Genomic DNA, 17,096 nt, shown 5'->3' with positions numbered 1-17,096 from the left:
GAAGAAGAAAAGAAATACAAAAGGGGGCTGCCGAATTGGGCCTCGTTATTACTTATTTTGCCAGCCCAAACCATTTGTCACCCACGCCCAGGCCCAGCCCCCATTTACCCGGTTCATCCTCACCCCCACCAAACGACGCCGTTTTGGCGTCACCCAATCTGAGCCCTTCATTCCTTTTAATCCAACGGCTCACGGCTTTTCTTGATTAATAATAAAAGTGTCCGAATAATTAAGACCTAAACAAAACAATTATCGTCTTCCTCGTACTCTCTCATCTGTAACTCCGCCGGAGCCGCCGCCGGCGGACGCCACCACCACCAATTCGTCCAAAAATAACACCATGAGTCCCCCTTCTCCTCCTCTACTCGAATCCACTGTCCTTCTCTCTCGAATCTTGCCGGAGCTCGTCGAATCTTCGTTAGAAAATTTTCCGGCCACGACGACACCTCGTCCAAATTACATCAAACTAACACCATAGAACCGCCTAAGCCTCCCCTATCCAACCCCCTTAACCGTGTATCTCAAATATGGCCGGAATTGTTCGAAAACATCTTCCGGCCAAAACCCTAACTGCTCCAATTCCTACCAAATCAATGCCATATGGTTCCTGGTGGTCCCTCGTAACGAATTCAAGATCAATGGCGTTCAAATCTCATTGAATGGTGCTTAATTTTGAATCCGAATCAGTGAGCTTCTCTTTTATTATCTTTTGGTTTTTCATTTAATTTTGCTTCTTAATGGTTTGATTCGTGTTTTATTTATTTAATCGAATCGCTGCATGATTGATAATCCAATTCGATAACAATTTGAGTCTGTTTATATTTTTGGTTCAATGTTTGTTTCTTTTATTCAATTGTTTTAGCTTAATGATTCTGTTTAAGAGTTGCTTGATTTTTTTTTTATTTAATGTTTGATTGATTAGTTTTAGTTAGCTTAAGTTGGTCTAGTTTGGTTTAATCAATGTTCTGGGTAATTCATTAGTGCATTTAGTTCTTAGGATTAGTTTAATTGATTGGTTATAGCCGTGTGAATGGTGTTGGTGGTTTGAGGAAGGATCTTCTAGGAGTTCCTAGATGGGGTTGAAAGTGTTAATTCAAAGGAAATAAGTGTGATAACTTGACGCCTAAGTTAATAACTAGGGGGTTAATTGAAAACTCATTAGGGACTGAAATGAAAAGCTTGGAAAAGAAGTCATAACTTCAGGGACTAAAAAGAAAATTGAAATCTGAAAAAATCTAGACCCTTTGCCTATAAAAGGCAGTGAAGTTGCCTTGTGAGGCAGGTTTCTTAATCTCACAATTTCCCTAAAAACTAGGCTATAGTTTTCCAGAATCCAAATTTGAATTCCCAGATTCAAATTCTAGATCTGAAATTTTGAAGTCTCTTGTCTATCCTAAAATCTCAAAAAAAAAAAAAAATACAAAAGCTACAGAAAATTCAGAAAAAAAAATGTACAGTTCCATTCATTTCTTAGGTTGATTTCAAGTTTAGTGGTTGATGTGCATTTCTTAGCTCAAATTCTGATAGCTGAGGTTCAGAATCATTTCTGGTTTGATTTCGATTGAGCTTTGAATTCAAACAAGTCAGTTTTGGGTCAGTTTAGTGGGTTTTTGATTGCTGAAATGTTCCTGGGTGTTTGAGAAGTTATTTTGATCCGAAATTGCTCTTGATGTTGCTGCGTTGATTGGTCCACTACTGGATTTCTGAAATTGTTCCTGAATTGCTGTTGAGTCCTGCTATTGCTGCTGACTTCTCTCATTTCCTATTCCTTTCTAATTCCAGGTACACTTCCTGTGTCCTTGAGGTGTAGAGTTGAGAGAGTGAAATGAAATGGAAGCTGAATTGAGCTTAAGTGTCGTTTGTTATCCGTTCAACTGCATTACTATAAATGGTATAATTTAGACTGATTCTGGATTGTACATTTGAAACGTTGGACTCTTATTTGGACTTGTGTGATTGTGTTGATAATTAGAGATAAATTGAAGCAGTATTAGCTTCGTTCATAAATCACGTCGGAACTCAGCATAATTGAGATTATTACACTTTGTATGTGGATGAAACAGTTTCTTAGCCTACATTCATGCTTATTAGTCAAGTGTTGTAGTTGAATTAGGAATTTGGCAGTTAATTGTCCTTGTGTAGTTTGGCTACTGGAAGTAGAGATATAGCTGAAACAGGAAATAATTGCATCCGTTCACTTTATAAGCATTAACCTGTTAGCAAATAAACTAGGAGTCCTGTTCACGTTAAATCTCTTTGCTAATTGCAGTATTTCAGTTTTAAGCTCTGAGGATGGATTTAGGAATGTAGGCTTGAATTAAATCAGACTAATTAGAATACTTTAGGCATCACGTTTCCAGCCAGTGTTCTATTTGAGAATTCATCAGGGACGAGTAAATGAAACAATTTGGGCATGAAGCTGAAACTCAATTGGATAACACTGCGTTAATTTGACTGGGTGCATATTGAATGCCTCTGTTACAAGTGCAGAGCCCACCCATGAGAAGCTTGAGACAATTCAGTAGGCAAATGTTTAAACTAATGGGTGGATTGCCAACTCCGGATTCGATTAGCCGTTCCCTACGCGTTTGTTTAGCTTATCTGATTTGGGCTGTTTCCGGCCCAATGTCTATGGCATAACTTGGGCTCTCTGGCCCAGGACTGGAGTTTCCCTTTTGTTTGAATTCGGGTTTGAACTCGAGGCCTGAAATTTACAACAATAATTAATTAGGATCTTTTCTTTATTTATATAAACAAAAACAAAAAATAGAACATCATAGTTGCTTTTAGACTTGCCCTTTCAAAATAAAATGAGACGAGCCTCGTCAAACCGAATACAAAATAGCGGGGCCCTCAATAAATGCTATAAAATGCTTAGAATTCGGGTGAACCGTTTAGCAAATTTCACGGTTTTCCCCAAAGATAATAAAAGCGTAGTTGCTTTAGGCGCGTATTTTAATATTACCTTCCTGAATGCGGGTGCACATTTATGTGACCCAAATCTAAATCTCAATGAAGTCGAAATGCACATTTACGGGTGCACTGGTGTGACGCAGTTCGAGATACATTTTCACGATGTTGCAATTCCTATTAAGAAGACATAAAATAAAAGCGGTTAAAATAAAAGGCACATAGGTTAGAATATGTTTTAAAATCAGATAAAAGCAAATACAACAGTTGAGCGACGTTGCAATCCGGAAATGCCTAACACCTTCTCCCGGGTTAACAGAATTCCTTACTCGGAGTTCTGGTTCGCGGACTGTTAACAGAGTCATAATTTCCTCGGATCGGGATTCAACCGGTGACTTGGGACACCATTAATCTCCCAAGTGGCGACTCTGAATAATAATAATAAATCCCGTTCCGACTGTCCTTTAATTGGAAAAACTCCTTTGCACCCTCACAGGCGTAGGAAAAAGGAGGTGTGACACCCACAAGATTTGTATGAGAAGTGGGTCCACGCTGAGTCTTATCTTGACATATACAGGGGTTTGATGGCGGCCGGAAAAGATTCTGAGGCGGAGTTTGAGGACGCACGTGTTAAGGCACGTGCAGCTCGTACCGCTTGTGGCTATGACCCCGGCACGCCCGGGGTGGATGATGATGAAGAGGATTTGGACGGGATTGAGCCAGATTCTTGGTACGATGACGAGTATCCAAATGGTGGGGGCGTCGGTGGTGATGGTGACGGGGATTTGCAGCCGAGTAGTATGCTATTCTCTATACTTTTATTCCCTTTTTTTATGTCTTGTGGGAACTTGTTTGGACCTTGTAAGATGATATTTTGTAATGATAATACTTTGGTTTTCTGCTCTTGAACTTCTCCCTTTTCTTCGCATGTTTTTTCCTTCGTAAGAGTTCCTGACTTAGTTGAATCGAATGAGGTCGAATGCTAATTAATTTGAGCGAGGTCGGACGCTGGTTGATTCGACAAGGTCGAATGTTAATGAATTCGACCGAAGTTGAATGGTAAATAATTCAAACGAAGTCGAATGTTAATGAATTTGAACAAAGTCGAATGTTAAATAATTCGAACGAAGTCGAATGTTAATGAATTCGAAAGAAGTCGAAAATAATTCAAACAAAGTCGAATGTTAATGAACTCGAGCGAAGTCGAACGTAAATAAATTTGAGCGAGGTCAAATGTGAGTTGATTCGAGCGAGGTTGAATATTTGACTCTTAAGTGATTCGAACGAGGTCGAATGTAAATAAATTCGAGCGAAGTCGAATGTGAGTCGATTCGAGCGAGGTCGAATGTTTGACTCTTAAGTGATTCGAGTGAGGTCGAATGTAAATAGATTCGAGCGAAGTCGAATGTGAGTCAATTCGAGCGAGGTCGAATGTTTGACTCTTAAGTGATTCGAGCGAGGTCGAATGTAAATAGGTTCGAGCGAAGTCGAATGTGAGTCGATTCGAGCAAGGTCGAATGTTTGACTCTTAAGTGATTCGAGCGAGGTCTAATGTAAATAGATTCGAGCAAAGTCGAATGTGAGTCGATTCGAGCGAGGTCGAATGTTCGATTCTTAGGTGATTCGAGCGAGGTCGAATGTAAATAAATTCGAGCAAAGTCGAATGTGAGTCGATTCGAGCGAGGTCGAATGTTTGACTCTTAGCGTAATGTATGAACTTGGAGGAGATGAAAAACTCGTGTGTTTGCGCATTTCGCTTTGTTTATACATTCATTGGAGAAGTTTACATGTCTTTGCTATTTTCATGCATACATTGGGGAAGTCCCAGTTTATCTAGTCCCTTCATTGATCGACCTAGAAAAGCAATTTGAGAGGTCGAGCGATGAACTTATACTCAAACTTCGAGACGCTCTCTTCATCGCCTCGTTAAAAACCTCCTCGAGAAAAACCAATTGGGACAAAACTCGGGTGAGGGAAAAAAGAGTACGACTCAGGAGGCGTCTATCCTAGAAGTTGAAGTATTTGAGGTGGGCGGCGTTCCAATTGTTTGGTAGTAATTTTCCTAACATTGTTTCCAGCTGGAATGAACCTTTGCTTACTGCCGTCGTGATTTTGTATGGGCCGTCCCAATTGGTTCCCAGTTTGATTTCTCGTGGGTCTTTGCTCGCTTGTGTTTTGGCTTTGAGCACGTAATCCCCGACTTTGAGTGGCCTGATTTTGGTTTTTTTGTTGTAGTACCGCTCTTCCTGTAGTTTTTGAGCTATCATTCTTATGTAGGCCATGTCTCTCCGCTCTTCGGCTTCGTCGAGGTCTCGCCTTCTGTTCTCGTCGTTGCTCGGCCCGCTTTCATTTGAGTATCTTAGGCTTGGTTCCCCTACCTCAACTAGTATCATTGCATCTGTTCCATAGACTAGTGAGTATGGCGTTTCCCCTGTGCTCGTCTTTGGCGTGGTGCGATATACCCATAACACTTCTGGCAGCACTTCTGGCCACAGTCCCTTGGCGTTTTCGAGTTTCTTTTTCATGATATTCAATATTGTTTTGTTGGAGGATTCTGCCTGACCGTTGCCTGCGGGATGATATGGCATGGAGAGTATTCTTTTGATGTGCCATTTTTTGAAGAACTCGGCGGTCTTTTTTCCAGTGAACTGGGGACCATTATCGCAGCTGATTTCTTTGGGGATGCCGAAGCAACATATGATGTTTCTCTATACGACCGTGATTACTTCTTGCTTGTGTATTTGGGTGAATGCACCTGCTTCTACCCACTTGGAGAAATAGCCAGTTAAAACCAAAAGAAATCGTACATTACCACGTCCCGCCGGAGGGGTCCGATGATGTCCATTCCCCATTTGATGAAAGGCCAGGGCGAGTGACCAAATGAAGGTGTTCGCCCGCTTGGTGAATCATGGGGGCGTATCTTTGGCATTGCTCGCACCTTTTGACGAAGTCGTTGGCTTCTTTTTTTGTCGTGGGCCAATAGTAGCCCGCCCCATATGAGGCATCTGGCGAGAGCTCGATTGTCGGTATGAGCTCTGTAATGGCCCTCGTGTACTTCTTCGAGGACGCGCCATGTTTGATTCGGTCCTAAGTACTTTGCTAGGGGACCACCAAATGTTCTTTTGTACAGGTCGTTATTAACGACGTTGTACCTGGCCGCCTGCATTCGAAGCTTCTTGACTTTTTTTTTGTTGGGCGGGAGCACTCCGTCCTGCAAGTATAAGATAATACGATTGCGCCAGTCCCAAGTTAGGTTTATAGATCGTACCTCGATTTGGTCTAGTGATGAATGGAGGAGAGTGACCACGTCCCCCTCTCTGGTTATGTTTTTGGTGGCTGCTGCTAATTTGACGAGGCCGTTCGCTTCGATGTTCTACGCTCAGTATATTTGATCGAGCTGGCATTCGCCGAACTAAGTAATAGTTTGCAAATTTCGGCCTGATATTTCTGTACCGTTGCTCCTTGATTTGGAAAGTCCCTGTGACCTGATTGACGACGAGTTGCGAGTTGCATCGAAGGATGACTCGCCGTGCTCCGTACTTGAGTGCTAATTTTAACCCTGTAATCACGGCCTCATACTCGGCCTTGTTGTTAGTCCTATCAGGGCATCGTATGATTGGCAAACCATTTTGCCTGTTGGGACCTCGAGTACGAGTCCAGTCCATATCCTGATGCGTTAAAAGCGCCATCGGTGTACAAAAACCATTGGTCGTGTACTTTGGTGGAGGTAATAGAGGTTTCCCTCTCGACCTCGAACATTATCTTCTCACTGAAGTCGGCGACGAAGTCGGCAAGAACTTGAAACTTTATCGCCGTTCGCGGATGATAGGTTATATCGTGCTCACTCAGCTCTATGGCCCACTTGGCCAATCTGCCCGACAATTCGGGTTTGTGCAAGATACTCCTTAAAGGAAAAGTCGTGACTGCCGAGATGGCGTGGCATTGGAAATAAGGTCTAAGCTTTTACGAAGCTACGACCAAGGCGAGAGATAACTTTTCGAGGTGGGGGTACCTCGTTTCAGCGTGGACCAAAGTTTTGCTAATGTAATAGATCGGAGATTGCGTACCTTTATTTTCTCGTACCAGGACGGCACTTATTGTGACGTTAGACACGGCTAGGTAGACGAGGATGCGCTCTCCGTGTTCTGCCTTAGCGAGCAATGGTGGCGAAGACAGGTAGGACTTTAATTCTTTTAAGGCGTTGACGCACTCGGAATTCCATTGGAGTCCTTTATCCTTTTTGAGTACGCCAAAAAATTTATGGCATCTATCGGAGGATCGCGAGATGAATCTTGACAGGGAGGCTATCCGTTGGTCAGCTTTTGCACTTGCTTTTTGCTGGTCAATTTTTTCTGGGATTCCATCTATGGCCTTGATTTGGTCGGGATTAACCTCGATGCCCCGTTGAGATACCAAGAAGCCGAGGAATTTTCCCGGTGTCACGCCGAAAGCACATTTCTCGGGGTTTAAATTCATGTCGTACCTTCTGAGTATGTCGAAGGCTTCCCTCAGGTGGTCGATATGGTCTTCCTTTCTCTTTGACTTGACCAACATGTCATCTATATATACTTCCATGGTCTTGCAGAGTTGATCTTTGAACATTTTGGTCACCAGCCTCTGGTACGTTGCCCCCGCGTTTTTTAACCCGAACGACATCACTCTGTAGCAGTACGTCCCCTGATGGGTGATGAAGGTGGTTTTTTCCTGGTCATCCTCCTCCATGAGGATTTGGTTGTAGCCCGAGTAGGCATCCAAGAAACTCAGCAGTTCATGCCCGACTGTGGCGTCGATGAGTTGGTCGATGTGGGGTAGCGGGAACGAGTCTTTTAGGCAGGCGTTGTTCAGGTCTATAAAGTCTACGCACATTCTCCACTTACCGTTCTTCTTTTTCACCACGACTACATTGGCGACCCACTGAGGGTACTTCGATTCTCTGATAGAGCCCTTCACTAATAATTTCTTGACCTCTTCACGAATTGCGTCGTTTATTGCAGAGTTGAACTTTCGTCTGATTTGCCTTACTGGGGGGTAAAATGGGTCGACGTTCAAATTTGTGAGTTGCTATCTCCTTTGGGATACCTGGCATGTCTGCAATGGAAAAAGCAAATAGGTCTACGCTATTTTTTAAGAACTGATGAAATTTACTTGGATCTTAGAGTTTATGGCTGATGAAAGCTTTCTTGCTGTGGTCGTCGTCATCTAGTTGGATAGGGTCAAGGTCCTTTATGGTTGACCCCGTGGCTTCTATGATTTTAGGGTCGCTGATGACGTCTTTCTTTTCATTGCCATCCGACCCCGACTTCGTTAATTGCTATGCTTCCTCGGCTTTTCCTTTCAACTGTTGGGTGTACGTGCAGTCTTGGGCGATGCAGTAGCATTCTCGGGCCGTGCGTTGCTCTCCCCGGATGTAGAATACTCCCCAGGGGGTGGGAAATTTAATGACTTGGTATAAGATGGAGGGGATGACTTTCATGGCGTGTATCGATAGTCGGCCTATGATGGCGTTGTATGCTGTATCCTGGTCCATGATGTGGAACATGGTTTCCAAGGTGACTCCGTCGGCCAAGACGGGCAGCGTGATTTCTCCAGATGTCCGCTCAACTGCATTGTTAAAACCTATTTGTTTGATGCAACGTGGCACTATCCTGTCCTCGAGCTTCATTTGAATGAGAACTCGAGGATGGATGATGCACGCTCCGCTTCCATCATCGACCATGATATGTCTTACATCAGTATCAAGAACACGTAAAGTAATGACAATGGCGTCATAGTGAGGAAAGATCAAACTGTGGGTATCCGACTTATCGAAGATGATACTTTCTTCGAGTTCGTCATACCGTTCATGGGTGATTGACCTCTTGAGATTGTGAGTGGGTGTGAACTTCACGCTGTTGATGGATGCGTCGTCGCCTCCTCCGATGATCATTTGAATGGTCCGAACCGGGGAAGGTGGTTTGGGTGCCCCTGATGCTATTCTCGCCCTCGGGCGAAGTTGGCCCTCACTCGATCTCTCACAAACTCTTTTAGGTGCCCTTGGTGAAGCATGTTCACGACCTCCTATCTAAGGGCGATGCAGTCCTCGGTCTTGTGACCCCGTTCCTGGTGAAATTCGCAGAGGGCGTTTGACTTTCTGGTGCTTGGGTCGGTTTCATCTATTGTGGTCACTTTACCTTTGGGCCGAGCTTTTCCAATGCGTAGACTATTTCTGAGGGGGAAACACAAAATTGTGAGCTGATAATAAGGGGGCATACCTCTTTCATTTCGGTGGATTCCCGTTCGCTGCCTGGATGGACCTTCGTCGTGACGTGGAGGCGGCATGAGAGTGCCTCTAACGTAAGGCTGATGTCTTTCTTGATTAGGTCGTGACCCTGCTAGATCTCTTCTGCTTTCGTTTCTTCTGTCTTTCCTAGACTCTATTTGGACTGAGGTCAGACGTTGAGTAGGTCCGTTGAGATCATCCTCGCCGGCTCTTACCTCGGCACAGTAGGCATTGTGTATCTCGTCCCAAGTGGTTGGAGGGTATTTCGTGAGTCGGCTTAGCAACTTTTTGGTCGCCCGCAACCCACTTCTGCTCAGCCCTTTCTGGAAAGCGGCCACCGCTATTCCTTTAGATACATTTGGAAGGGTCATTCTTACACGGTTGAACCGGGCGAGGAATTCCCTGAGTCCTTCGCCAGGTGATTGTTTAATGGCGAATATGTCGTTCACCCTTGCCTCCGCTTTCTTAGCCCCGACATGGGCGGTGAAAAACTTGTCGGCTATTTCCTCGAACGTTTCTATGGAGAGAGGTAATTGCGAGTACCAAGTCAGGGCCCCACCGGTTAGGGTCTCTCCAAACTTCTTCAGCAATATGGAAGATACTAGTTCTTTTGCGAGGTCATTTCCTTTCACTGCAGTAACATAGTGGGTTACATGATCTTCCAGGTCCGTCGTACCGTCGTATATTTTCAAGTATGGCAGCATTTTGAAATTTTTTGGTATAGCATGTGATGCGGCTTCATCGCTATACGGTTGTTCCACAGACCGACCGACGTCCCGCTTTGGTAGGAGTTTTGGGGCGCTCGGTAACTTATCTATCTTTTATTGATGGTCTCTCATTTGGTCGTGGAGTGCTTTGTTCTCATTCTCCATCTCCTGCATTTTTTTAAGGATGGCAGCGAGGGCGTCATTACTTAACAGAATGAGTGATACCTGTCGAGTGAGGCTGGGTGTGTTGCTCATTGGTTATTGTGGCGATGTCGACTCGCACACCTTCTTTGCTCGCCATCTGAGCGGGTTTGTCGAGTATACTGTTAAATGTACTCGTTAGCCATGCTTCTAGTAGCTTTTTTACTGCTGGTGGTGCTTCTTCCGTAGTGGACGTAGAGGGTTCCTTTCCTTGGGAAGCGGTAACGCTGCCATGAAAGGGGGGGGGGGGTGAATCACTTCGCCTGGGTGATGCGTTCGGTGCCACGTTCTCCTCATTTTCTCCGTGAGCTTCATTGATGGTATTTAGGAGATTATTAGTAAGGCCTGCCACTGCTTTTAGTCTTTCTTCTCCATTTCCTACCATGTTAGATTATGCAAGTAGGGGAAATAAAATTTTGTACTTTGCTATTGGTGTATTTTTGTAGATCTAGAAAGACTATGATTTTGAATAGAAAGTTCCCACAGACGGTGCCAAATTGTTTGACCAAAAAGTATAGTACTCTTTGTTAAACTAATTAAAAGATAACTTAGGTGAAAGGTGAATCCTAGTCAAGTATAATAATTCTTAGATCTAGCTAAGAGGTTAAGTGACACCGTTTACTTAGTGCTCACAGTCGTATATTTAATCATTAAATGAGCACTTTGGAGAATAAATGAAGAATGAATGATGATCAATAAATATGGAAAGTGGCAATACATATAAATAGGAAGAACAATTCACCCAAATATCAAATGATGTGGAAGATTCTTCCTTCAGACAACGAAATATGACAGTAAACAAGAAAATGAACACTGCTTTCTTAGATCATGTGAGTGGAAGGGAAGAATAATCGATAAAATCAATCATTTTGGAAAGGTGAACTTTGTATTTTCTCTCAAGGGTCAACTTCTTACAATAGTTTTTTTTAGAATGAATCTCACGTGCCTCTTTCCTCTCTCTCTTTTTCTATTTATATGAGATGTTCTCTAAAACCCTAAAAAAGTACAACAAAGGGAATATTCAAGGAAATATTCCCATCTCTAGTCCCGAGACCACACTAACCGTTATTCCTACTCCTCGCTATTCAACCTCAGCTTCAATGGCTTGCTTAGCGACTGCTCGTTGTTGGGCTTCAGTCGACCTCGGCTTTGCCGCCCAAATCGAAACACAGTCTTCTCACTTAACGACCTTCCCACGCCACGCGGTTTTCTAAGTCCGGTTTTAACCCATACAATAAGCTTAGCCAAACACCCTCTAAATTCTTAGGCGAGAAAGGTTAGCGGCTAAATGACATAGTTTATTTACGTAATAAAATAATTTTTCAATTGAAAAGAATCAATTGAACCCTTCATTACGCAGAGCTTTGCCACTAGTTGTTACCACCAAATATAGCGTGTTTAATTGTGTACCACAAACACAACTTATTAAATGGATCGCAAAAATAGACAATGAAACTAGAAAAGAGCAAATGGGTGTTTATACACACGGAATGAGTTTGGTGAATGTCTTTCTCCTTGGGCTCTTGGCATATACTATCACATAAGGAGGAGAGGGTTGGGTTTTGGTGATAAGCTCATCTACTTTCAACCTATGAATCGAATGTTATGTGGTGAAGGAAGAACCAAAGTTAGATGAATTTAGATTAATGAAAAAAAAAGCGGGGGTAGAAAAGGAATCTATTTAAAATTTGATTTTAATTTAAGGAAATTTGATAGATTTCATATTTTTAGAGCGTAAAACAGAAGTCTAAAAAAAAATACCCATATGTATAAAGTGAAACTTGATGAGTTTTATGGCTAAGAGCGGATAGGTGGGTGGGAGTGGGTGTATTGGGTGATAAGGAAGAAAGAGAAAAAAACTAAAAATTTATGGAGCGGTGTAAAATAAATAGGGCGGGTATATTATACCCATATGTATAAAGTGAAACCAGGAGCCACGTTGCCCCATAAAATGTTGCCAATGCATTAAAAGTGCGCTCCTCATCTACTGCGGTTAAACGGGGTAGCTTTATTAAGGAAAAAAGGTCCAAAATTGTCCCTCTACTATGGCATATAGTTTAAATTTGTCCCCCGTTATACTTTTCGTCCAAATCTATCCCTACCATTAACAAAGTTTGCATAATTGCTCTCAACCCTAACGTCCCTCCACTGTGGCACCCAACCCCTCTAATATTTTGTCCATGTCAGCAGGTCCCACTAATTAACCTACCCCTTTTCTTATTAAAATATTCTCATCTTCTTCTCCCTCTCTTATGTCTTAACTCATAGACCTCCACACTCCAAAACCTTCAAGTCGAAGCCGATCGCTATTCAAGATGGTTCCGAACACACTTTGCAAAATTAGAATCATATATCTCCATCCCTATGTTAAGAAACATGTGCCTACAAAAATACATCTCAGAGAAATATATGTATTACCACCATCGATTTTCCGGCGAAATCGGCCTCTAACGACTTCTAGCCAGAATGACCAATGCCAAAAAAATGTGTCAAGTATCACAACCCCGTCTTATCAAAGTTTCTAATAATTTTGAATGCCCCAATTGGCTGAATCAAACTTTGAAGAATAGAGCACTGTTTCGGCGGCACCACCAGCTCCACACAGTGAACCACAAAGAAATTTAACAATAATTTGGTCTGCAACTTTGAATTTTAAACCAACCTATGTAAACTTTCGAACACCCAACATCGTAGGTTCCCAAAATTCACTATAGTGGATGAATCCAAATCTCATTTCAGTCCGAACACAAATCAAATATCAAAAATCAACTTGTAATATAATCATTCAATTTCAGCAACCATAATATAAAGTTCGGAACTGACGAACTAGAGTTGCAGGTGCAACTTTGTCGAACTACTGAATTTTCAGCTCAAAAGTGGTCTAAATCTTCACGAATCAGCCCCAAAATATGGATATGAACTTTGCAAAATGTTTTTCGATTATTTGGAATAATACCCGATCGGAATAACTTCGATTTTCGAAAACCCGATTATTAGATTCAGAGCTTCAAGCTTCGTTAATGGCTGCTATGGAGTTCTCGGATTTCAGGTTCTCCTTCAAGCTTCTCAACTTAGTGTATTGCACAACTCACAAGACAACATTTTGATCCTACAGATGGAACTCAAATAATGATTCGTTTCATCGTCAAGCCGAATTTTTTCTACGCCAAATGCGCAAGCACTTTTGGGATTGCTCTCAATTGTGTTATTATAAGCCGATTGTGCAGTTGTTCTAACTTCAATTTCTGTAATTTTCTTGTTGAATGGGTCAACCAAAGTTATTTGGTTTGAGGTTTCACAAATAGGGTCTCGGATAATTCGAGGTTTCATGAGATTGAGGATGTTTATTAAGAGTTCCATAGCAAAATTTCTTATTTTTACATCTTGTTATACAAAGGTTTTGGGGGTATGTAGGGCTTTAATTTTGTGGGGTCGAGTGACTTGGCAGCAAACATGGAAAAAATTGAGGGGGTTAGCTGCCACAGTGTAGACTCGTTAGGTTAGGGGCAAATTTTAAAAGTTGATTAACGGTAGGGGCTAGATTGGACGAATAGTATAACGGGTGGCAGAATTAAACAATATAGTATGTACAGTGGCAATTTTGGACCTTTTTCCTTTTATTAATAAAAATAATATGGTATACGTTTTGGACCCATAGGTAAGGGAAAATTTCTTATTAGAACAACTGGGCTCCCTACTTTTCAATCTTATAGCCCATATTTCAATTTACAACCAACTAGCCCAAAAATAATAGGCTGAGATTCAACATCCAACTCCAATAGGTTCTCAAAATTACTATTTAATTTTTAAAAAAGATTCCTCAAGCTTTTAAAGTAATTTTTGAATCAGTATCTGCGACTCAAATATTAGTTCAACAAACCAAATTCATTTGGGTGGTGAAAATTAGATTTTTAACAAGTTTAAATATGTGAGTTTAAATTTCGAATTTGATTTTGTGAGAAATTTGGAGTGAGTGTTATTTAGACTTGTTAGAAATAATATAAGGAGGTTTTATATAAAATTTAAAGTCATTTAATGGAGATTTGGATTGGTTTTGAACAAGAATTGCAACTGAAAATCGTGGAAGAAGTTCGTCTACAGACGCTTGTATAAAGGTGTATAAAAGTGTATAAAGTGCGTTTCTACACTCACATACACTATTATACAAGATTATACAAAAAACTGACTTCGTCTTCTTCCTTGCGTCTTTTTTGAAATTTAACTCAAATCTTGCTCAAATCTACTCCAAACCACTTCAAATTTAAATTTTGAACTCCTTTTGATATTTTCAATCAATTGGAACAACACCCACTCCAAACAACTAACAAATTCCAAAAAACCCATTTTCGAAAATAAAGCTTTGAATGGTCTTCAATGGTAAACTTCTACTCTTCAATTTTCTTACATTGTAAGCAGGTGACACAAGAGGAGAAACAAAAAATACACGGCTCCTTGAAGCATATGTAGAAGATGTGAGAAGAAGAGAGAGTGAAAACAATGGTTGTGAGAACACAGATTTAACTCCATAGCTTTTATAAGTAATGGTTGTAAGAACACAATTTTTGAATTTGCTAGTGCTTTCAAAATATATATGATATGGGCTAGGTCGGATAAAACTTAAAAACATAAACCATTTTTTGTTATAGTGTAAAGTCATGTGTATTTTCTTATAATTCTTTCCATAGGTAAATGTAAACGGTTTACCAAAGAATAAGGATAGTTTTGATCATAATATTCCCCGCCAAAATCGTGCCCACACGACTGCTACGACCAAGGAAGACCTATGGCAGAGAAGGTAGAGACCCACCTCTCCTTTCCTTCCTTTTCCTCTTCCCTAGTGATTCTCAACAAAAATCACCTGCTCTTCGTCCAAACACGAAACACCCACGTAGTAGGAAAGAGGAAGACCTTTTTCTAATTCTTGCAGGTTTGATGATTTCCTGCAAACTTCCTCTTTCTTTTATGTACTACTAATAATCTTTCTTCTTCTTCTTCTTTCCTTTCCTGGTTTCCATTAACAAAAATCCCAAAGACAAATCAAGATTAATCCCATAGAGGGTTATTCATCCCATGAGAACCTTGTGTCCAAACTTGGACAAGGCAGATGGGTTGGAGACAGTTTTGGAGGTCCCCATACCAGAAGAGATGTTTAACAATATGGGTAGCAATGCTGCCTTACAATGGCGGAATATGCGCAATCTTATGAGGGCTCAAAGTGCAGACAGATATTCTTCTTCTTCTCATCATGCCGCTGTATCAAGTAATGATCAATTCGTGTTCTTGTTTAAAATCGTTGGCTCTGCTCTTGTCCCTTTTCAAGTTCAATTGGACCATATTGCTGATAACATGCCTGTTAGGAATGGTTCAATGGTAAGCACTCTATTCCTTTTTTCCTTTTCTTACGAACATTCTTGAATGCGATTAAATCTTAAAATTGGATAAAATCTAGCAATATAACTTGTTATTTTTGGTAACCCCTTCTACAAATATTGACAATTACAGGCTTTAAAAATGTAAACTGTATTTGTTGTTTCAAGAGTTTTAGAGAAACAATGTCTAGTTCCTATTTTCAGTGCTGCTATATACCATTTTCTTGTTTTGTACTTACATCTAAAATTTTGCCCTGGGCAGATGCTCTTGTTCAACTCCTTAGATGTGAATAAGGTTCAAGGAAAAAAGACAAGATTTGTTTTAACTGATTTAGATTTCAGTTTGAAAAACTATATATGTTGAACTGGTAACTCGTTATGGTCATCAGGAGACTTCTACTGCTAAATACATAGTACAACAATATTTGGCAGCATGTGGAGGGCAGGCGGCGTTAAATTCGCTGAATAGCATGTGTGCAGTAGGGCAGGTGAAGATGGCTACATGGGACATGCATCAAAGTGATGGTAACGCCAACTCGAAACGCCATTGTGAGGTTGGAGCCTTTGTGCTTTGGCAGAAGAACCCTGACCTGTGGGTTTTAGAATTGGTTGTTTCAGGTTGCAAGATAAGTGCAGGAAGTAATGGGAAGGTTGCTTGGAGTCAATCTTCCTCTACTTCTAGTGCTTCAAAAGGTCCTCCAAGACCCCTTAGAAGATTTTTCCAGGTACCCTTTTGCTGATGAAAGTGTTACATAGACCGCATTTCTGTAATTAAATCATGTCTATAGTCTTTGCTTCAACAGAATGGAGACATAGTTGGTACAACCAAATGCAATGAAATGAGATTTCTTTAATATATTTCGGTTGCTTACCTAGAATGCATGCTTAATTTTGATGGCAAAGTAAATCATGTATCTTCTAATGCATATTCATGACTTTTTGCATGCTCATCCAACTGCTTATGTATTTTGATGAACAGGGCTTGGACCCCAGATCAACGGCCAATTTGTTCTTGAATGCGATTTGCGTTGGAGAAAAGACTATTAAGGATGAAGAATGTTTTATTCTAAAACTAGAATCAAGCATAGACATGCTCAAGGCACAAAGTACGGCAAATACAGAAGTTGTCCATCACACAATATTGGGATACTTCAGCCAAAGGACAGGTCTTCTGATTCAATTTGAAGACACAAAATTAGTAAGATTGAAGTCACCAAAAGGGGATAGCAATGTCTTTTGGGAAACAAGTATGGAATCTATGCTTGAAGATTATAGATATATTGAAGGTATCAACATTGCTCACAGTGGGAAGACTGCAGCAACAATTTACAGATATGGAAAGAACATAGACTATAGAGCAAAGATCGAGGAGACTTGGATGATTGAAGAGATTGATTTCAATATATCTGGTTTGCCAATGGACTGCTTCTTGCCTCCTGCTGAATTTGAAGAGCAAGGAATGGGTTGCTGATGTGAAAATTTTCCTTGTATATATATAGGTTACATCTTTTTCTTTTCTTGTCAAGAAGATTTCAGGTGTATATTTATTTTTAGTTTTTAACTCATGCACTCACTTAAGAGTCTCCCTCTCTCTCATCGCATAATTACTAGATTGTTTAATGACGTACTGTTTTTTTCTTTTCTGATTAA

At 41.1% G+C, this 17,096-nt stretch overlaps 1 protein-coding gene across 1 annotated transcript; it reads left to right on the top strand.

The window, feature by feature from the left end:
- On the top strand, nucleotides 14,886–17,069 carry LOC109235017. Its single transcript, XM_019401034.1, has 3 exons — nucleotides 14,886–15,447; nucleotides 15,836–16,171; nucleotides 16,426–17,069. The coding sequence occupies exons 1-3, from the start codon at nucleotides 15,148–15,150 to the stop codon at nucleotides 16,915–16,917; spliced, it is 1,128 nt and encodes a 375-aa protein (XP_019256579.1). The 5' UTR covers nucleotides 14,886–15,147; the 3' UTR covers nucleotides 16,918–17,069.

Source organism: Nicotiana attenuata, chromosome 11, assembly GCF_001879085.1.
Source record: "Nicotiana attenuata strain UT chromosome 11, NIATTr2, whole genome shotgun sequence".
Taxonomy (NCBI): domain Eukaryota; kingdom Viridiplantae; phylum Streptophyta; class Magnoliopsida; order Solanales; family Solanaceae; genus Nicotiana; species Nicotiana attenuata.
Note: the sequence above shows the minus strand (reverse complement) of the source record. Positions and strands in the feature narration are given on the sequence as shown.

Excerpts from the sequence above, each read along its gene's own strand:
- LOC109235017 (XM_019401034.1), top strand. The coding sequence starts at position 15,148 with ATGAGAACCTTGTGTCCAAACTTGGACAAGGCAGATGGGTTGGAGACA. Across the intron at positions 15,448-15,835 it reads CTGTTAGGAATGGTTCAATG|GAGACTTCTACTGCTAAATA; the intron begins GTAAGCACTCTA and ends TATGGTCATCAG. Across the intron at positions 16,172-16,425 it reads CCCTTAGAAGATTTTTCCAG|GGCTTGGACCCCAGATCAAC; the intron begins GTACCCTTTTGC and ends TTTGATGAACAG.